The following is a 22,632-nucleotide window of genomic DNA, read 5'->3' as shown; positions in this document are numbered from 1 at the left end:
GAGGCGAGGGGGCCCTGCCACAGCCTGGGAACCAGACAAGGAGAAGTCATGACCAAGCCATGGAAGGAAGAGAAAGTAGAGAGAAGAGTTGGGGCTGGTTACAAAACAACCAGCACTGGGGCACCTGGGTAGCTCAGTTGATTAAGCATCCAACGTCAGCTCAGGTAATGACCTCATAGGTTCCAGCCCGCATCGGGCTCTGTGCTGACAGCTCAGAGCCTGGAGCCTGCTTCGGATTCTGTGTCTCCCTCTCTCTATACCCCTCCCCCACTTGTGCTCTGTCTCTTTCTCAAAAATAAATAAACATTAAAAAAATTGGGGGGTGGGGAGCGCCTGGGTGTCTCGGTCAGTTAAGCGTCTGACTTCGGCTCAGGCCATGATCTCACGGCTCAGGTCATGATCTTGAGGTTTGTGAGTTCGAGCCCCGCATCAGGCTCTGTGCTGACAGCTCAGAGCCTGGAGCCTGCTTTGGATTCTGTGTCTCGCTCTTTCTCTGCCCCTCCCCTGCTCACGCTCTGTCTCTCTCTTTCTCAAAAATAAATTAAAAAACATTAAAAAAAATTTTTTTTTAACTTTTGCTTGAACAACCAGGACCAAAAGGGGTAGAATCTCCAGAGAGAAAGCTTATGTAAGAAGTTCCAGGATAAGGAAGAGTAAAGAAAAAGGGAAGTAGCAGAGAGAAGTAACAAGACCAAATTAAGAAATGGAAGACATAGATACATTGTTAGAATGAATTTTCAGTGGTGGACACGTTGTCCTTGAGACATTTGAAAAAAAAAAAAAAACAGGAAGAGCTAGAAGTACTCTGGAAGAAGCCCTCATGTACAGCTGAAAGGAGATGGACAAAGAAATACTATGTCTTTTCTTTTGTCTCTGGATTGCATGGCTGAATGGCTGGCTCTACAAGTCCCCAGCATCCTCCATGATGAGAGTTCAGGATTGGTGCTCCCATCCTGGGGGCAGAGCTCCCAACAGCCTATGCCCCCTTCCTTGGGTCATCTTTCCATTCTCTGCTCTCTCTCTTTCTTTCCTCCCTCCCTGACTTCATACCAATAAGGAAAGAAAAACCTGGGGAGACCTCTGGTGCAGGCTCCAATAACAATCTTGGCAGGTAAATTTCGCACATGCAAAGTGAGTCATTTTCTCATAACTGAGATCAGGGGTTGTATTCCTCCCAAGAGAAAAAACACTTATATTGACGTGTTTATGTTTTGGAATAATAATATTTGTCCATGTGAAAATATGTGTGATTCCTTTCTGCCACACCATATGGCTGATTACTATTCATAATCCAAACAGTAGCAGCTGCTGCAGAATTTCGAGAATGAGTTTCCTTAAAGTAAAAACGGGCAAACTATTGGATGCCACATATTTTCCAGAGTATCACTATTCACCAGAAATCTACATATGGGTCCTTTTCATTAATCCAGTATAGTCTTTATTAATAGCTCAGAAGTTCATTTTTCTATATCCCCTTTTATTCTGTCCCTCTCATCCTACCCCACCCCATCTCAACCTGTGCTCCCAGGGGCTAGTCTACGTTGGGAAAGTGGATGCACATCAGCCAAAACCCTTGGCAACAGAGGTTCTCAGCATGGTTGATGTTGACTGGTGACGACGGCCAGGAAAAAATTGCAGTGTGTTTTTGCCCTAGTTCTCCATGTGGCTTCCTCCACTGCTGAACTGCATTGTAGATGTGTGGTTAGTCAGACACATGGAGGCACTGAAGCAGTTAATGATCCCCTCTTGGGCCTACTTGGCCCAACGCTGAGGTAATGGAAAATGTAGAGTAGCACTTTCTACAGACCATTTGGATGTGGTTAGCAGAAACCCTTGAGGTTTGAGGAGGAAGTGATTTGCCGAATGGGCACTGGACAACACCGTAGAAACCACCACAATCAACGGTACAAAATAGCCTAATTTCATAGAGAAGTATCTGCAAGTCTTCTCCGTATCATCACATAGTCTTTCCGAGTCCCCCCGCCACCGAAAGCTGGAAGCTTTAGAAAATCAAAACACTCTTTTTCTTTTTTTTCCATTAGAGTAGCCAAAACATTCTTTATGCTGATTCTACACATCACAGTGGTAAACATCCAGACTATTTGGCAAAAAAATTAAAAAATTAAAAAAAATCCTGACCCAATATACCAAAACTTGAGTCTATGACGAAAGTATATTTAGTGTAGTCTCATTTAATAACCTGAGTTTGTGTGATGTGTCATACATAGTTTTCAGAGTGTTTTCATGTATATTATTAGTAATTGAGACTTTTTTCCAAGAAGCCTGTCAGGTGACCCAAATCAATGGACATTCAATGGGACTGGGATACTGTCTCTGGCCTGAGTGCATTGTCCTATTCTCCCCACAACAGGCATCGCTAATTTCCAACTTGTTTCCGTTGTCTTCCTTGGCCATTTGTCTTTTTCAGGTGTCTCCTGGTCAGGTAGCTAAGTACCTGCTGCTTTGATCACAAGTTATAATAGGGTGATTTATCATTGTCATTCTCCTCACTCGCAACAAGAGAGCAACCACAAGATATTACAGAATTGGTCTGTGTACTTGGCCTTTAACAACAGTCTCTGATTTGAAATGGCATCTATGCCTCTGTCATCTGAGAGCTCCTCAAGAGGTCTCTGAGTCAGCCTTAACTTGGCCGGCCTTTACCTTCGGGTTGCACTGGGTAATTGTTTCATAAACTTCTCTTTTCCAGACGGAATATCTGACAATACTTCCAAGTTACTACTTGTGTTTAGTAGCCGTGTGTGTGTGTGTGTGTGTGTGTGTGTGTGTGTGTGTGTCTGCTTCTCATTTCTGTGTTTCTTTATCATCATAATCAGCCTGACTCAGGCCAATTATGTGATTGCCCTGTAGCCCAATAACGTGATTTCCGTGCTAAATAGTCCAAATACATTGTCCCGATAGATCACTGAAATCTTCTACTTGGCCACCTTCACCTGTGCCCAGTCCCCAGAAAATCTTTGCCCTGAAAGCTCAGCCCTGCCTACTCTTAGAATCTGTTCTGACTCACTCGTTAGTCTTCGCTTGAACAGAGATCAGTCCTGCTGTCCTAAGCCTAGTACCTGGTGGCCCTGGACTAAGTCCTGGGCACGCTGTCTGCTGACCCGCACCTTAGCTCAGGCCTTGCGAAGCTGGTGGGCATGTGTGGGATGCTGCCACTGTCATTTGATTTCTCCCCATGCCCTCCTGCTGAGATCAATTACCCTACCTCACCCACGGGTTGTCCTGCTGAGCCAGCACTACCTTTCTGTGTTCCATTGACTCGGAGCACCTTCCAAGTGGGCCTAGAAACAGAGTCATGTTATGATTGTCATGGGCTGTAGGCACTTTCATCTTTATGAGCCCCTTCCTCCGTTAAAAAAGTTGTGTTTTTTAATTGTGCTGGAAGAAAAGGCACACATACTGATATTATCCATTAAAACATTTCTTTGACCTGAAAGTATATTGTTTTCTTCTGATTTGTTGAAAAGAAATGAATACATTTCCCTGGAATCCCAAATGTCTTACTGCAAGCCCTAGGCACCGTGCTTAGCGTGACTGATGGATAAGGGGCCCTCGCTAGAAATGGGCTTCTGGGGCAGGCCCTTTTGCCTTAGATCAGTGTTTCAAAGTTCAGTCTTTTGCGAGCCACATTTAGAAATGTTACCATTTGCTCTTCCCGATACAAGTCTTCACCTACTATTTTTCTTTAAGTTTACCTTCTTTGAAATTGTAATAACTGTATTTTTTCAAGGACACTTATGCCACTGGCATAAAGTTGCTCTTATGAACAGCATGTTTGCATTCCCCCAAAATTCATGTGTTGAAGCCCTAATCCTCAGGGTGATAATATTTGGTAGTGGGAACTTAGAGAGGTAATTAGGTAACAAAGGTAGCGCCCTCAAGATAAGCTTAGTGCCCTCATAAGAAGAAGCACAAGAAAGCTTGTTTCTGTGGCAGCTCTTCATGTATTCTCTGTGTGAGGACGCAACGGAAAGACGGCTGTCATCAAAGTGGGAAGTAGGTGTTCACAGGAGCTGAATCTGCCAGCGCCTTAATCTTGGACTTCCCAGCCTCTAGAACTGTGAAAAATAAGTGCTGTTGTTGAAGCCACCTAGTCATGCTAACTTGGTATTAGCAGCCCAAGCCGATTGAGACACTTGTCCTAAGTAGAAAGTACTCATTGATACAAATTAACATAAATACATTATGCAATTTTTAAAAATTTAAGCTTGTTCATGTTCAACCTAATGCTAGCATTCTGAGTTCCTCAGCATCCTTTGTCCTCTACTAGTCCTTGTGGAGTCAATGGTGGGACCAACGCCTAACCCAAAGGTGTCCCCCTGGTCATGGTTTTCAGTGTATTCCCCGTCCACCTGCTGACATCCAGCTACTCTCCAGGTTCCTGCTTCAAAACAAATGAACTGACTAGACATCCCCAAGTCAATTGAAACATTGACAGATCATCCCCACCCATTAGACTGGATCTTCCGGGAAAAACATCGCTGGCTGTCGCAATCCTGACTCATCATTTCTCTCCAGAATGACACTGTCCGATAGAACCGGAAATGTACTCTGTCTGCAGTTGCCAATACTGGACTGCCAGCGGACACAAGTAACTACTGAGCATTTGGAGCAGTGGCCACTGTGACTGAGGAATGAGATTGTTACTTTCACTTAATTTCAATTAATTTAAATGTAAACTCTTTAGCCACATATGTCTATTGGCCACCATATGGCACAGGGCAGCATTACAGCGTGTGATTTTGACTGTGGCCATTCTTTTTGGGTTCTAGATCCATCCCAGAACGGATTAGTTCTAAAATTCTTTCCCTTTGCATGAGGCCTGTCACGCCACACAGCTTGGCTTATGATTGAAATGGATGATACTTAAGCGAGTCGATATTTACATCCTACAGTGAAAGAAGGCTCTGGGGGGAGATGTGAAAGAAAGAAGCAGGAATAGAATATGAGAATCCTGTGTGCTTCTGAGTGTCATGGGGAGGAGGAGGGGAGGAAGGATAGAATGGAGAGATTGACATATCAAAAATTGAGATTGAGATATCAAAGATCCCCCCACTTTTCAGTCATATAAAGCTAAGAATAACCAAGACACAAGCTGTATTAATTTCATCTTATTTCCCGATCATTCTTCTCTTTTTTCCACTAAAAATAATTGTCAGTTGGGGGTCAAAGGTTTAGCTTCAGAATAAGCAGTCTGCTCAATAGTTTGTCATTAATGTGCTAAATCTAGAAACGGCAGCTATAGCTGGCTTCAGGCCCCAAGCCGTAATGTTTAAGTCTTTGGACCAACTATATTGAATCAGATTCAGGACAAAGCCTGGCACTCACTCATACAGGCCAATGAGGCCCCAGGTGCCCATGACTGCATTTGTTTTGCTTTGTTTTTAATATTTTTTGTAAGTTTATTTATTTATTTTGAGAGAGAGGGAGAGACAGAGCAACCACACATGGAGGGAGGAGCAGAAAGAGAGGAGGAGGAGGAGGAGGAGGAGGAAGAGGAGAGAGAGAATATACCAAGCAGGCTCCCCACTATCAGTGCAGAGTCAGACGTGGGGCTCAAACTCACCAACCACGAGATCATGACCTGAGCCAAAATCAAGAGTCGGACGCTTAACCAACTGAACCACCCAGGCGCCCCCATGACTGCATTTAAACAGACCTTTGAGGAGCCCAGTAATGGCACCCACTGGCATAGCACACACACAGATGACTGTCTATCCATTCCTGCCCCACCACCCCCTGCTTCCTCTCCCTCGGGGCCCTCTATTCCATGCGGTATACTGCTTCTTCTGGGAGACCATGAGCTTGGACAGTGACCCTCTCTAGAACTCTTGGAATGGGATGGCAAATTGATTACCTAAGCCAATGATGGAATTCTACTTCTTTCACGACGTATTGATTTTGGAAGAGGAACATGACCTAGGGCCGGCTGTTAAGGAACACTTGGAAAAATTTGCCTACCAACAAAAAGAGTTGCACAGAAAGAGATCATTCTTCCTCCACTGGCACTGTTGGGTCTTCAACTGAGACCAGAAACTAGCAGCAATTTTCACCTGTGAAGTATAAAGATGACCGGATGGATGGTGGAGGGGAGGGGTGGACAGGGTCCTTGCACACTAGAACAGGCAAATTAACCCTGAGACAACTTGGACCTCCTTTTTATGAAATCATCAACCTGCCAATAGGTTAAGACATTCTGAATTGGTCTTCTGTTATTAGCAGCTGAAATCATCATTGTTGATACAATAACACATCGTGGAGTTCTTATTGCCTCTAACTTGACTTAAAACTTCTTTGCACCAGGATATGAGCAGGACAAACCCTTAGCCTTTCCCTGCTTTGTGGATTGGAGCTATGATCTTTTCTGACAGTTTATTACTTTACTTCTGGGATGCCTCTCCATATAAAATCCCTGCCAAACTTGACCTATTTCTTCCTCTTTGACATGGGAATCAAGGACTGAGAAACTGCTCTCTTTCACTGTAATCCATGACTAAACACAGTTGATAGTAAAAATAAACTGTGAATAGCAAATAATAAACAATAGTAATAAGATGGGTGCCTGGGAGGCTCAGTCGGTGAAGCGTCCGACTTTGGCTGAAGTCATGATCTTACGGTTCGTGGGTTCTAGCCCCGTGTCAGGCTCTGTGCTGGCGGCTCGGAGCCCGGAGCCTGCTTGGGATTCCGTGTCTCCCTCTCTGTCTCTGCCCCTCCCCTGCTGGTACTCTGTCTCTCTCTGTCTCTCAAAAATAAACAAACGTTAAAAAAAATTCTTGTTAAATAATAGTAATAAGACATAGCCATTTGCCATCATGCTTTTAATTACAAATGTAAAATATAGTTTTATTTGTGTCTTTAAGAGTGAGCCCTTTTTCTGCTGAGCATGGAATATCGAACACTTAATTAATGGGCATAATTCTATTTCCACTGTGGAGACGGGACAAATCATAGCAGCTCTCACCCCAAAAGCAGAAACCCTTTGGGGAGCCTGTCTCCACTAATGCATATATTGATATACATGCATATTTCCCATTAATACTAATAGACCCTAATGCGACTGTATAAATCACCTGAATTCTGATGCAGTGTGAATGCGATGTTGGATGATTCAAGAGGAACTCACAAAATACATTTGTCTGGGAGCTATTTCTTAATATGCCTTTATCATGTAGCCGGATTCCTCCCCTGTGACTGAAATATTAATCAAAGGCTGTTTCTGCCAGTTCCCATCTCGTGCAGCCCCCTCTTGTCATCAGAAGAGATGAAGTAGACTGTGCACCTCTACTCAGGTGTAGTTTAAGATTCTATTGGAAGCAATAAGAAGGGAATGGACAGAAAAGAGAAATTAAGAGAGATTTTCCTTTTCGTGGCGAGCACCGCATGGGGCCTGGGCTGAGTTAAGCGTATACATGTGCTTGAATCCTGGAACCAGTGCCAGATCACCTAGGCTAAGTATGAGGAATTTACACACCTTTATACCCCACTTTGTCCTTACCACTGGAAGCTATATCGAGCATTTTACCTCCAGGGTTCCAGAGCACTTTTTATACCTCCACTGTCAGTGTGCTCTCTGGAGAAATGCATTCTATTACCTCCCACAACGGTGAGAGAAAATTCCAGCCAGCTGGCCTCACTCTTCTGCTCTCACCTAACTTCAAGTTTCCTCTCCTCCCGCATCTTTCTCCTCTCCTACGTGGATTCTCGGCACAGCGATTGCTCACAAAGACTTTTGTTTTACCCTATCATAGGCAAAAAAGAAAAAGTGTACCCTTAAGAATCAGACGGAAAGAAAAATATCAATTGTAAGTAAAAACGTACATAGCCCTTATTTATTGCTAGACCACGTAATCTTGGGATTATGACAAATCAGCACCAAAAAGGATTGGGGGCTGTATATCAAAATAACATTCCATCCAGCCCTGCAGCTTTTCACAGTTAAGCAAAACCCTGGGTGTTTCCATGAGTGTTTCCCAGGGCATAACAATGCCAAGAGCATCCCTTTTACAGGTAAAGATGCCGAGGCCAATCAAAAATGTTGCAAAATAGCACCAGTGATTTGTATGTTAATATGTTCAAAATCATTTCAATTCACCTCTATTCCAAGAGAGTGGAAGAATAATTAAATACAGAGCTGCTCGAATAGGTTTTTAAATTTACGGTGTCTTAATTTCCAAAACCTCTGTAAAGCCCTCGATGAATCTTAGAGTCTACTGAAACATTTCAGAATTACTTTGGTCATTACAATCTGCATGAACCCAAGGGAACACTAGGATTTAGCTAAGCTTTAATAATAGTTGGAGATTAGAGGAAACGGTATGGAGTTGTAGTAGATCTTCACATCTTGCTCGAAATTGGGACATCTTTTTAAAAATGCAACACTTCTAATGCTAGTTAGTAAGAGGTATTACTCTGTAAAGTTAAAAGTTCCATTTTTAAAAGAAAACACAAATATGGAATGAAAGAGCTCATGCAGCATAACTCTGTTATCTACCTTGGAAGGAAATATGGTTCTTTGGACCATAAAACTCTGGCTCAGGCATCTTCATCCTAATGGCCTCTTATCAAATTATGAATATCAGATTTAGGAGGAACCAAAGATGTGCCACCTCCAACAAAAACAGCTGAATTCATTCATTCATTCATTCATTCATTCATTCATTCATTCAATAGCTTGTTACATGCTTGCTGTGGGCCAGACTCTATGCTAGGAATAAACACAAAAAGAAGACATATTCTTGCCCTTCAAGGGTTTCCTGGGCTGGGAAGAGAAAACCAGTGGAGAGGCAACGAAAGAAGGGACTGGAAATGTATTGGGACATTTATTTAGGTTAGAGTCCTTGTCCGGTAGATAATATCATCCCCCATGTTACATCTTGAAGCCCAGAGAGTTTAAGTAACTGACCCAAGGTCCCACAGCATGTGAATGGATTAGAAATCAAACTCTCATATGTCTGATCATGCTCTTTGCACCGCACCAATGCTAAACTGTGTGATCCCCGCGGCCACACAGTATCATGCAGGTGGCCTTCAACAGCTGCCACCTGCTGCTGACTGGCACGGTGCCACTGGAAGTGTTGCTCTGGGTTGTGATGTTGGTACTGGAGCCCACATTCCTTCTCTGAGGACACTCTGGAATGGGGAAGAGAATCTAGGAGTGCTGTCCTCAGGAGGATTTGCAACGTCATTCATTCTCAAGCAGTCTGGAAGCAGCTCTCAGGCATACCTGAATGAAACTGAGGAATGTCCCCTCTCGTCTTCAGGGGAAGAGTGTTCTGCTGACCAGTGAACAAACCAACGTCACTAGGAGTCATTTTGATAGCTCCTCGAGAATTTATTAGACAGGCAGCAGACAGCCCTTGGAGTACTGGAGCTGTGGCAAGAGAGACTGCCTTGGAAATTGGGAGAGTTTAAGACAAAGCCAAGAGAAGAGAAAAATCTTCTTCACCCAGAGCATTGGTAGGAGAGGGGAGCCACCGTGTTATTCAGGACGCAGTTCAAATGAGTGTGAAGGTAAGAGAGATGCACCGGGTAGCTTGTTCGGCCATGGGCCCAACACTGATGTCAAAGGAGTATAAATACGAGGACAAGCCAAGGTAAGAGAGACACACGGGTAGCTCGTTCGGCCATGGGCCCAACACTGATGTCAAAGGAGTATAAATGTGAGGACAAGCCACCAGAGGCATAAGAATTAGGACCTTGGGAAACTAGAGAAAGTAAGATTCAAGCAACAGTTGTGAGAAGACAGGTATACAACTGCTTATTCTTGATCGTGAAGTCCAAGTGCTCTGACCACTGAAAATTTGGGGCAGCGGGCCTGCCTTGGATTGACGTAAGACTGTAATCTTGATTCATCCCTCTTACTGTGAATATTCATCGTTTTGCTGTAGAAATATCCATATATTTGGCCATGGGTGATGTTGGTGGCATTAAATGATATCGAAGATAGAAATATATTACATTTCTAAGAAAATCAAAGGCTGAATTCCAAAACACACCTGTTCCCAAGGGTTACAGGTAGGTGACTGTGCGTCATGCCCCTCCATCCACGGGATCTCATTGAATCCTCCCAAAAGTGTTGAGAGACAAGGTCTTATTTCCCTCCACTTTGTAGATGAAAAAAGTGGACAGGAAGCCATTCGTGGGACCAACTCCAACCAGTAGAGAGTGACAGATTAAGGACTGACCCCCGAGCATCTCAAAACAGTCCCTATACTCAAGCCTGTGCCATGCATCATTCTAATAGGGACTCGGACACTGCCAGCTTCTCCTGGTAAAACCTGCGTCTGACCCCAACACCTCCCACAGCTGTCTTGGTTTTCATAACAAGCAACATCTGGGCTAGAGCCTCCAGTAAGCACAGGGCTCTAGAAAGTGTTGAGTTAGAGTGAAACAGGACTCCTTTTAAAATTCTGACTTCTCTCAGCCGCATACAGGCCTCTAGGATGGTCTTGACCCTTGAAGGGGACTGAGACTCCTTTGAGAATCTGATTAAAGCTCTGAACCTTCTCTGTAGGATACTACACATACAAATTATTTGTTCTGTTTCAGGGGAGCCTATGTGTGAAATCCAGGTCAAGAATTTCTTTTCCTGGCTTTTGGGGGATGGGTAAATTGTCCATAGCAAAACTCATAGCAAAGTTCAACTTTAAAGCGTGAAGATCATTTCAATTAATATAATTCAGTGATTCAGTCAAGACGTAATTGCTATTGAAGCCCAGAATTCCCTGACCAAAGGGTGTGTGTGTGTGTGTGTGTGTGTGTGTGTGTGTGTGTGTGTGTTGGAGTATTGGGAAGAAAGACTGGGCATTCTTTTGGCTTCTCAAGAAAATTACCCATACAGGTATTATTAAATCTTGACAGTTCTGTTGACCTCTCTGCTCTTATAAACATTGAAATGGTCAATCCTGAAAGCAGGGATTGCATTAGAAGTCATTTTCAATTCCAGGGTCTTGTAATTATCTTCTGTCTATATTTTCTTGGAGACTGTGGTTCTCCTAGACAGCCTCCTTTTTATCGTCTGCAGTACGAAAACTTGCAAACCATTGTCAAGGTCCAACTATAAAGATTCTCCAGCTGGCGTCATAACCATATTGTTCATCTTCCCCCTTGCGCTTTTGATTGACTGGGGTTCCAAGCCATTATTTCCTAAAACTAAATGTTTCCTAATCTTTTATATCTCTGGTTTGATAGTTATGATAACCCTCCTCCCAAGGGTATAAAACTGGAGCTGATGAATAGAAGCGTGCTCGTCATTAGCCAGTACACAAAACAACGCCTTCTCGGAAATTCAGAAACATAATAATGGCAGATTTTGTGTTTTACATGATTACCTTTATGACAGTTTTGTCACTCCACACCAAGCGCAATGTATCCGGGTGGGTTTTTATCTGACGAGAGTATCCATGGCTCATGACACTGGGTTGAGCTGTATTTCTGATGTGTGCGTTTGGTAGCAGCTAGAAACTGGCGGTGCATGCATTTTGATGTGAAGTCAAAAAAAGGCCTGTTCAGAGGAGTAAAACGCTCGTATGCCCCTCGTTCCCCACGTGCTAATCCGGGATTAAATGATAAATACAGCGTAGCAAACAAGGGTCAAGTTCTTGGACTCTGAAGTTCGTCCAACCTGGGTTTGGGTGTTGAATCCATCACTTACCAATCGAATGACTCTTGACAAGTTGCTTCATTTCTCTAGGCCTCGTTCTCTGTAAAATGGAATTAAAAATAGTTTCCCAATAGAGTTGTTTTAAGGATTAATTGAGGTGATGCAAGTAAAGCCCTCGGCAGAAAGTAGCATCTTCTCTTAGGATAACAATCGTGTCCCATCTCCGTTCTCCCACAAGGACTCTCTCAGGTGTCATTTGGGCTTAAATACAACTGAGTCTCCAGATGCACCAAGGTGTATATTTATTTGGTATTTCTCCTAGCTCTGCGATACCAGAAAATGAGGACGTGGAGGAGAAGAGGGGAGGTGAAGCTCCTACTACCAGAGTGCTTTGCATGAGAGGGAGATTGCAAGCGTCCGTGACAAACAGCTTTTTGGCAAACGTTAACAGGAGCTCAGTGTGTTTCTGCTGAACTGAGCGGAACAGGCAAGACAAAGAGAAAGACCGGACCCTCTCCACCTGCTTCCTCCCTGGCACCTCGTCCACCGCTCAGCTGTGGCCCTGTGAGGTTGTCACAGGTGAACGGCTCAGATTTGTTCCAGACCAAAAGAGCCTAGGGAGGCAGGCAGGTCTGTCTCTGTCTCCCCTCGGTCCCCGGGGGCCCAGGGATGCCAGGTCCATCTGAGACCAGCGTGGGGATCACCCGTCACCTGTCTCTGCAGAATTGGACCAAAGACCCAGAGGAGTCCTGCCAGTACTGGGACAGGCTCTCGGTGGCAAAGGCTGCTGGCCCTGCTGGATTTTTTTCTATCTGCCTTTGAACAGCTTTGAGCCTAAAACCACCTGTCTTATTCCATCTGAAATCCAGTAAATATCTGGAAGAAAACAGCCCCATTTGGAAATCAGCAGTGTGCGGATCTCAGTTCCTTGGAAATTAATACAATTTCAAAATGTGTGTCATAACAAGGCAGAGGTTCTAGAAGAGGAAGCATTTATAAGGCTCCGTCTGTTTAAATGATGGTAAATAGGCCTTCCATAAGGTGGTTTGGCAATAGCTAATGCGGCGCGTTTCTTATGGTCTTGTGCCCCCCGGAGGGGCGCGAGGCTGTCTTTAGGACATCTACAGAGATTTTGGCAGCCCACCTTTCCTCATGGCTCGTCATGAGGAAACTTGTAATAGGTTAAAACATTTGAAAAGGAGATTCTCCGTAATAAGCAGCCCTGCATGGGAGGTCACAGAAAGCAACATTTTAATGATTTAACATTTTACTGACGACGAATCGTGGTGTCATTTCATTGGATCCCCAGGTATAAGGTTCCAGTGTAAAATCCGTTAGAATCACCTTCTAGGGAGAGCATGCCTGGACTTTTCCACAACGCTAAGATTTGGGGATTTAAGGCGCCAAACTAGCAGAAAATACCTAATTGAAAAACAAACGCAGAGGCACCTGGGCGGCTCAGTCAGTTAAGCATCTGACTCTTGGTTTCAGCTCAGGTCACCATCTCACTGTTTGCGGGTTCAAGTCCTGCGTTGGGCTCTGTGCTGATAGCGTGGAGTCTGCTTGGGATCCTCTCTCTCTCCCTCTCTCTGCATCTCTCCTGCTCGCTTGCTCTCTCTCTCTCAAAATAAATAAATAAACAAGTAAAAAACAAAAACAAAACAATTTTTCCTATAGCAGAACTATAACCAGCAATATATTCTAATAAGCAGCCAGGACAGTAATTTTCCGGAACATGGGTAACGTGAAGGAATTTTGCAGCATTATTTTCCCATGTCTACTTTTACCCCTTTTTAGCTTGTTTCTTTTTCCCACTACTTTTATTTTTAAAGAAAGGCACCCAGATTTCTTGTTTACTTGGCCTTCTGGGCTGCCTCATGTTTGTGCAAATTAGGCTTTTAATATTTATTCATTTTAGAATATTTTTATTATTATAAGACTTGTGGCCAGAGGAAAAGAAAACATGAAGCGTATTGAATTACTTACAGTGGCAGTGGATATTGTTATTGTCATATCATGAACAAAAAAAACATAAAACAACGGGCTGGAGTCAGGACGCGTGGGCTTCAACCCGTGCATCCCCAGGAAGCCTGTTGGCATCCTGGGGACATTTATGTGAGGTGACCACTCGGGTCCGTCCACTTTGAAGGGTCCGGGGCACTGCCCAGCAGGGTACAGGGAAACAGGGTGGGACACCAGCACTCGAGTCAGCCCCGCCCAGGAACGTATGTCCTCTCTGACCTCATTGGATCTGATATTCCTCATCTCTACCCGGAAAATAGTGATGGGGCGCCTGGGTGGCTCAGTCGGTTGAGCATCCGACTTCGGCTCAGGTCATGATCTCACGGTTCGTGGGTTCAAGCCCTGCCTCAGGGTCTGCGCTGACAGCTCAGAGCCTGGAAACTGCTTCAGGTTCTGTCTGTCTGTCTGTCTGTCTGTCTCTCTCTCTCTCTGCCCCTCCCCCGATTGTGCATGCTTGCTCTCTGTCTCTCTCTTTCTCAAAAATAAATAAGGAAACATTTAAAAAAAAGAAAATAGTACTAACATCCCCCAAAATATGGTGAGACAATTAGGCTGGTTTGTTCAATGAAATCTTGTGCTGTAAAGTGCTTACCCCTGGTGCCTAAAATAGAGTGTGCACTGATTGTTATGCACCATCCAGGCCCACTTAGCTCCAAACAGCACCAAACAGAGAGACTCTGGGGCCAGACTGCTCTGCCACTTACTGGCTGGGCCACCTTGGGCAAGTTACTTCGTCTCTCTGTGCCCCGGCTTCCTCATCTATAACTCAGTGATAACATTAATAGCAACCAGCCCCATAGGAATATTGTTCAGATTTTTTAAATTCAAGCCAGGAACGATACCACTACTTGGGCACGAACCTAGTGCTCGCTGTGTGTAGGTCACTGAACTTAACATGCTTTATGGGCCTTATCACTTTTTTTAATGTGTATTTATATTTGAGAGAGACAGAGAGAGACAGAGAGAGAGAGAGTGTGTGCCAGTGGGGGAGGGGCAGAGAGAGACAGAGACTGAATCGGAAGCTGGCTCCAGGCTCTGAGCTGTCAGAACAGAGCCCGATGTGACACGGGGCTGGAACTCACGAGCTGTGAGATCATGACCTGAGCCACCCAGCGTGCCCCACCTTATCACTTTTAACCCTATGGTTGCCCATGAGATGCTATTCCATTCTTCTCCCCATTTTACAGACGAGAGACTGAGAGCTTTGCCCGCGTTCACACAGTCAGCAGGCAAAGGAGGCAGGGCTCAAACACAGGTCACCCTGATACAGAGTGTGCTTCAGCCCTACATCTGTGCCCGGCCTCTGATCCCCCCCAGGGAATGGCGTGTGTGGGTCCTAAACACTAAGCCGCTTTCAGGGCGGGTCCAGGCAATAACATTAGGGGAGACGACCCCCCCATCAAAGCACTGGAAGCTCAGGAAGCCGGGTCCCCAGGCTGACTAGCTTCATTTGCGCCCTCATTTGCAAACCAGATTCTGGGTTGAGTGTAGCTGCACCGTTAAGAGGGCACTGCGTGCGTACTCTGCTTAAAAGTCAAGCACTTTGTAGAACATCTGCTTGAAATTGTGTGCCACTGATTGAAATGGAAAACAAACTCAGCTGCCAAGCAACAGTGGAAAGAGGACAGGAGAAAAGAACTAGTGACAAACAACTAGTTAGCACATCCCGACACATGGTTATGATAAGAGCCCAGTGGAAACAATAACCTACCAAGTAAAATTACTGGGGTCTTTGCCACAAGTTGTTTTCTATTCCGATAGGTAAACTATAAAACTGTTATGGTTCTGTCCGATGGTACAAATCTGTAGACCTGGTTTTCTTTCATGGGAATAGCTTTTATTTTTTTTTTAACGTTTATTTATTTTTGAGTCAGAGAGAGACACAGCATGAACAGGGGAAGGGCAGAGAGAGAGGGAGACACAGAATCGGAAGCAGGCTCCAGGCTCTGAGCCATCAGCCCAGAGCCTGACGCGGGGCTCGAACTCACGGACCGTGAGATCGTGACCTGAGCTGAAGTCGGACGCTTAACCGACTGAGCCACCCAGGCTCCCCTCATGGGAAATGCTTTTAATTTGTTAAGTCTATCATGACACTGTGCCCCAGCGCGTCTGACTGAACAAGCTCCCTGGCCTTTGTCCCCACCCCTCCAAGTGGCGGGAGGAGGGACAGCTTCCTCCCCTCTCCCAGCACCCCTGTCAGGACAGAAGAGGCTCATGCTCGAAGGACTTTGGAAGAAGTTCCGGTCCGGATTTTCTAGGTCAACACAGTTGGCAAGAGGCAGAGTCAGCATTCAAACCCAAGCAGTTTGGAGGCCACCTCACCCTGTCAGCTCTTCTGTTCTTGAAGGTCATCATCTGATCTGATCCGACCACGACTTGGGTGCCTGCCTCAGGATGGACTTCTTTATCCTTTCCCACAAGTATCCTACATTTTTAGAATCTCTAAAGTATTCCCCTCCCCTCCCAAAGTGAACATAACTTAGAGCTCACTGTTAATGTTGCACTTCTGGGCTCAGCCAGACCGTGGATGGGGGTGCTGAGCTAGAGAGAGAGGCTCACTTGAAAAGATCTCGGAGCAGGGGGTGCTCAGGTTGATAGGAGCCGTGAGAAGTCAGTGATGGCCTCGATTACAGGAATGGTGTTCAAAGCAAACCCACAACACCTCCCTTGACTTCTCAGAAGGAGAGCAGCCTTCCTTAACAGTCTTAGTCAGCTTGAGCTGCTATAACAAAAATACCATAGAATGGGTGGCTTCAACAGCAAGCATTTATTTCTCACAGTTCTGGAGGCTGGGAAGTCCAAGATCAAGGCTGTAGCACATCCTGGCATACAGACTATTGTCTCCTTATATCCTCCCATAGCTAGCTCTTTCCTCTTCTTAGAAGGACACCAATCCCACTGTGGGGGGCCCCACCCTCATGATCTAATTACCGTCCGAAGGTCCCATCTCCAAATACCATCGCATTAGGACTGCCGCATATGAATTTGGAGGGGACACTAACATCCAGTCCACAGCCCAAGGAACAAAACAGCAGCCATATTTTCTCTTGCAAAACTATCTTTGACCCAGTTCCTCCATTTCCTTCAGCCCCTACATCTTATTGGTTGTCTCTTCTTCTTCTTCTTAGAAATTACATGAACTCCTTCCCCTCTGCTTTCAGTTCTTATTACTTCTAGCCCCAAACTTCAAAGTCCAGTAATTCTGCTGATCTCACTGTCTCTCCCACATTCTCATCTGCCCTGCATACAAGTATCTGATCATTTCTTCCTGTGCTGAAGAGTTTGATTCCCCATTGCCTGTATGATCAAAGTTCTTTATCCCCAGACTCTTGTCCATCTAGGATCTGATCTTCACTCACTGTATGAATTATCTGCTCCAAACAAACTAGTCATTCTCTATTCCCTCAATATGCCTCATGGTTCCCACAGTTACCCCTTCAACCAGAAGTGCCCTTAGATCCAAGTGACAATGGCCTTTCCTCCAGCTTCATACTCTAGGGGACCCTACTCTGGCCTTACCCTGCTCTGGCTTTACCCTTCCTCCTGAAAAACTGTCAGGACCAAGGGGATGTGCTCACCCCAAACCCAAATCCTGCTGTCTAGTCCATAGTCGGGATACCTGAGACTCAGGATTCCCTGCTCCAATGGCCCAGTGACAGTTTCCATGGCCTGTCTGCATGGGGACCAGGGTTGGGGATAAGTAGACTGAGTTTAGACTTGCAGGCCACAGTGTTTACATGTGTGCATATGAGGAACCTGGGGAATAAAGAGAGGGGGCATGCCTCATGCCAGGGGCCAAGGGCTGGCTCTCCCATACCACTGCCAAATTGTAGAAGCTGGTGATTATAAAATATGTTTGTCAAGGTAAAAGGATTGAGCCTGTTTTATTTAACAGTTTGTTAGCTTGATTTATAACTTTAGAATAGATAGAACACATTTTATTTAACAGTCTATTAGTTTCACTTATGACTTTAAAATATTAAGACATGAGGTAGTAGATTTCATTTGTATTTCTGTACCAGGATTCAGAAATGTTAGGGACTCCCATTCCCTCTACTTCAATTTCTACTGGTCAAAAATTTACAGTCTTTTAAGTTACAGGTCAATTCTCACATTTACCATAAAGTCTTTGCTGACTACCCTGGCTGAAATGTATTTTTCCCATTGCTTCCTTCATTCACAAAACAGTTTCAGTGACTTGTTAGGCACTAGGCACTACGTTTGGGACGAAAAATATAGGTATGAGTAACAGTCCCTTTTCCCCCACAGAGTTTATTTACTACAAAAGAGTCACAGAGGTAAACCATGCACAGTTTATTGGCACCTTCTATTGACATTACGTCCAACTGTATTTCAAATATGGTGCTTCCCGCAGTCTTCCTAAAATCCCAATTCAAGGCTCCATGACTTTGAATCTAGACTATGCCACTGCTCTTGACCTGCTTATGATCCTACCTGCTGTCCTAAGAACCTTCTTCCCTGATTAAAACCCTCCAATGCCTTTCTGCTGCAATTAAAATAAAATCCAAACCCCTATCTGGCCCCCAATGGTGTCTCCTACATCTTTCCCTTTCGTCCTCTACTCGAGTGACTTCTGAAGCCTTCCTCGCTTCTTTCCATCTCTCAAACATCTTGTTCCAGTCTCAGGGAACTTTCAATTTGCTGTCCCGTCTACCAGAAACTTCTCCATCTAGATCTTCAGAAAGCCTCTTTTTTTTGGCATCGCTTATCTGTTCATGTTACCTTCCTGGAGAGACTTGCCCCAACTTCCCTAATGGAAGCACCTCCAAGTCCCTTACCATACCATTATTCTATGTTATTTGCCTTAATTTGTTTATGCTTACTGTCTGTTTCTCCATCTAGAATTGGATTCCATGAGAACAAAGACTCTTTTGCCCATAACTGTCTCCCTGGTGCACACAACACCGTCTGGCATGTAGTTGGCACTCTATAAATTTTTGTTAAATGAATAAATGATTGAAAGAAAGCGTGATACATATAGGGTGCCATAGAAGTCACGGGAAGAAACTAATTTTACCTGGGGCATGGTTTCAACTGCAGTTTAGCCTTGGGAAAGTGGGATGGTGGGTAATGTGGGGGCATGGACAGGGGTGACGATGCATTTGGTCATGCTAATGACTTTAAACTTTAATCTGAAATCCAGCAGGAGCCATTGAAGTGTTTGAGCAGAAGCGTATGATCAGATCTGCATCTTAGAAATGACTTGGGGCAGGCGGGGAAGGGACTAGAGAAGGCAAAGCTGAAGGTAGTGATTTAACCTGAGGTAAAGCTAACTGTATAGAAAAAGGAAGTGGATTCCCATGGGGAAAGTAAGTAGAGCTTTAGGCAGCAAATCTACGCATGAGGCTCCCCCCAGGTGTAGTGGGGGTGAAAAATAGGGTCAAGAGGACAGCTGCTTGGGGGAATGAAGGAGGTGGAGATGTTTTTGGTGGCTGCTGGGTTTCCATTAGATACAACCTTTCTCAACCTGGATTCCTAGAGACAATCAAGCTCTGATATCCAGAGGCATCTGTTGTAGGTAGTGAATTAACTTCCCTTCTGAGCATCTGGAATGGTCCTAGATACAGGCCACTGGTGGAAGAATTGAGAAAACAGTCACTCAAGTCATTTCCTGTGTAGTGTAAGTCAGATGAGGATTCCTGTTGAGAGTTGAGTAGATGGTGATATCTTTGGGGAATACAGAGGCAGAAGCATATTTGGGGGAAAGATAATGAGTTCAGTTATCATCATACTGAGTTTGAGGAAAGGAGTGAGTGGTGAACTGTGAAAAAGAAAGAGAAATCCACATATAAGGCTTAGCTGACACCAAGAGAATAAAAGTGGTTGCCCAGGAAAAGGATAAGCAAAGGAAAGAGGGCAGAACCCCGGGAAGCTTCGTTATTTAAGGCTTACTTTAAATCTGCAGGTTATGGGGCGCCTGGGTGGTTCAGTCAGTTGAGCATCTGACTTTGGCTCAAGTCATGATCTTGCAGTTTGCGAGTTCGAGCCTCATATCGGGCTTTGTGCTGACAGCTCAGAGCCTGGAGCCCACTGTGGATTCTGTGTCTCCTTCTCCCTCTGCCCCTCCCAACTCTCTCTCTCTCTCTCTCTCTCTCTCTCTCTCTCTCAAAAAATGAGTAAACATTAAAAAAAATTAAAGCTGCAAATTAAAGAGTTGGCTAAATCAAAGGATCCCAGGAGGAAGACCTAGAAGAAGACAGAAACTTGTAGACAAACAGTACAGAATGGTGCGTGGTGTTAGGGAAGTCAAAGGAGTTTCGAGAAGAAAGAGACGGGTCCATAGTGGCAACCATAACAAAGGTGAAATAGGAAATGTATGGAAACGTACATGTGGGTTTGGCAATATGGAGTTCACTTCATCTAATGCTGAGAAATCACCCCAGGAAGTTACTTCTCATTGTGAAGTCACTTGTGCTTATTTTTATTATTATTAATTATTTATTACTATCATTACTACTAGCAGTAGTCGTGATCATAGTAGTTTCAATGGTTGGATGAGGAAAGCAAGATTGAATTACCCTAATGATGTTAGAAGTGATTTTTCAAAGTCTCTGAAGGTATCATTAAAAGATAGATTATGATGGATCCTTTGCTCATCAGAGCTACAGCAATCCATTCGGTGAGCTAGCTTCTTAGAAGTGGCCAATAGATCCTACATCCAATATATGATTTCTGTGTAGTTCACCATTAAAACAAAATCCATCTTTTTTTTTTTTTCCCAGTGATGTGAATTTAATTTATTCTCATTTATTAAAGCTACTTTCTGGGACTTGAAAATGCTTTCTAAATGTTCATTCCACTTTTACATTCACAATCCATTTCATTCAACACGCCTTACTGCAGATTGAATTGCTAGCTAAATTCGAAAGAGATCAATAAACAGCAGCAAAACTACAGGAGGTCATTTAATTTTCTTTTCTTTTTTTTTTTTTTTTTTTTTTTTTTTTTATTAACAGACCCAATAAATCTGAGCCTATTTTCTTCAAATACATCAGCTGGAAATAAAAAATTGCTTTGGGGCAATTTATGAGGTTAAATCTAAAAATAAAATTTTACTTTCATTTGCGGCTACATTAACATGACAAAGCTTCAACAGAGCTTGCTTAGTGCTGAATTGATGTCCCCCATTTACACAAATATCTTGTGTATAGGGGCATATGACTAAGCGACTAGATTTGAAATAGAAGACAGTCACACTGAAAATGCAGTCAATAGGAAGAAGCTCTCTGTGTTTAAAGGTTTTCGGCCCTGTTAAAATTCTGATTTTTTGGCAAGAATTTTACAGGATTGTTTCGTTGTTGAAAATTACCCGGGACCCCTAAAATTCACCAAGCCTGCTGAAGGCAGGAGGAGGGAAATTTTACCCCCCAGGACTGGTTTTACTTGAGTTCATCTAGATAGACATAGGGTGATTTTGCTTTGGCTACAACCTGGAACACCATTTTCCCTTTGGTGAGCTGCAAGGGGCTGTGAGCAGTGATTAATTGGCTAATTAGAATTTCAAAGGGCAGTGATAACAGTGGTGTACAGAAGAAAGGGACCGGAGAAGTTCAAGTGCATCAAAGCACTTTGCAGTGTTCCTCTCTCCAAGTCAGCCTTTCCCTCCCCTTCTCCCTGCTACCCTGCCCCCATCCCCTCTGCCCTCTGGCTCTAAACCCACCTCTCCTCTCATTCTCACTCACCCTCCCTACCTTTGGTTTTTCTTTCTTTATCTACTTTTTCAGCCTCTTTTTTTATAGCTTTCTTCACCACCCACAAAACCAAACTGAAAAATATGAGTCCTTTCCTTTATAAAGTTGTATTTTCCAGTGGAGCTTTTTTTTTTCCTTACCCCCCAACCTTTAGTGGCTCTTATTTGTGTGGGGCACCTAGATTTTGTTTTACCTCCTCTGCATCCGTGGGCCACAATATTAAATGGATTCTCAGGCTTCTGGGACCGTTAAGGAGCTTAGGAATAGTGAATTTGGTGGATAAATCAACAATTCGGATATTTCCCCAGAAACTACTTCACAATTTTTCCTTCATGCCCAAATTAAGAACCAAGAATCAGGCAAGTGAATCAAACTCTTCTTTAATTGGAGAATGTGCCAGCACCGAGCCCACCCCGTGGGATTTGTCTCACTTCATTACTTAGAAAGGAAGGGCACTGGAAAGCAAAATGGACCCCCATCCTCAGAAAGAGACACTAAAAGCATTTAAACTCAGTGCGCTTCAACTCGCTTTGGACGGCAGTGAGGCTGAGATCTGGAACCAAGTGGCACTAAACAAGCCTTTTTTTTTTTTTTTATAAGTATCGTTGACCTACAGTGTTACATTAGTTTCAAGTGCATAACATAGTGATTCCATAAGTTTAGCCATTGCGCGACGCTCACCCCAAGTGCAGCGCCCGTCTGTCACCAGACGACGCTATTACGATTCCATTGACCATATTCCCTCTGCTGTACCTTTGATTCCCATGACTTATTCGTTCCATAACTGGAAGCCTGCATCACCCACACCTCTACACCTCTTCACCCATTTTGCCTTTCCTCTCTGGGGGCCATCAGTTTGTTCTCTGTGTTTATGGGTCTGTTTTCTGCTTTTTGTGTGCTTATTCATTTGTGTTTTAGATTCCACATATAAGTGAAATCATGCGGTATTTATCTTTGTCTGGCTTATGTCACTTAGCATAATGCCCTATAGGTCCATCCACGTTGTTGCAAAAGGCAAGATCTCGTTCTTTTTTATGGCTGGGTAATATTCCTTTGCATGTATATACCACTTCTTTACCCATTCATCTATTGATGGACATCTAAGTTGCTTCCCTATCTTGGCTATTGTAAATAATGCTGCAATCAACAGAGGGATAAACATGTATCTTTTCAAATTAGTGCTTTTTTTTCTTTTCCTGTGGGTAAATGTGGTATTTCTGTTTTTTGAAGAACCTCCGTACAATTTTCCACAATGGCAGCACCAATTTACGTTCC

At 44.0% G+C, this 22,632-nt stretch overlaps 1 protein-coding gene across 6 annotated transcripts in view; it reads left to right on the top strand.

The window, feature by feature from the left end:
* Positions 1 to 22,632, top strand: part of LOC106965852 (sterile alpha motif domain-containing protein 5) — a 949,459-nt gene that overhangs the window by 625,650 nt on the left and 301,177 nt on the right. For 2 of the 6 annotated variants that reach the window (XM_053223342.1, XM_053223340.1), the window contains exon 1: positions 8,794 to 9,531. The exons of the other annotated variants lie outside the window; for them this stretch is intronic. Coding sequence is in view for 1 of the 2 variants with exons in the window: in XM_053223340.1 (XP_053079315.1) it covers positions 9,520 to 9,531 (12 nt within the window). In the remaining variant the exon portion in view is untranslated. Of the gene's footprint in view, positions 1 to 8,793; positions 9,532 to 22,632 lie in introns of those variants that run through there. 6 annotated transcript variants of the gene reach the window in all.

Source organism: Acinonyx jubatus, chromosome B2 (genome assembly GCF_027475565.1).
Source record: "Acinonyx jubatus isolate Ajub_Pintada_27869175 chromosome B2, VMU_Ajub_asm_v1.0, whole genome shotgun sequence".
NCBI classification, from domain to species: domain Eukaryota; kingdom Metazoa; phylum Chordata; class Mammalia; order Carnivora; family Felidae; genus Acinonyx; species Acinonyx jubatus.
Note: the sequence above shows the minus strand (reverse complement) of the source record. Positions and strands in the feature narration are given on the sequence as shown.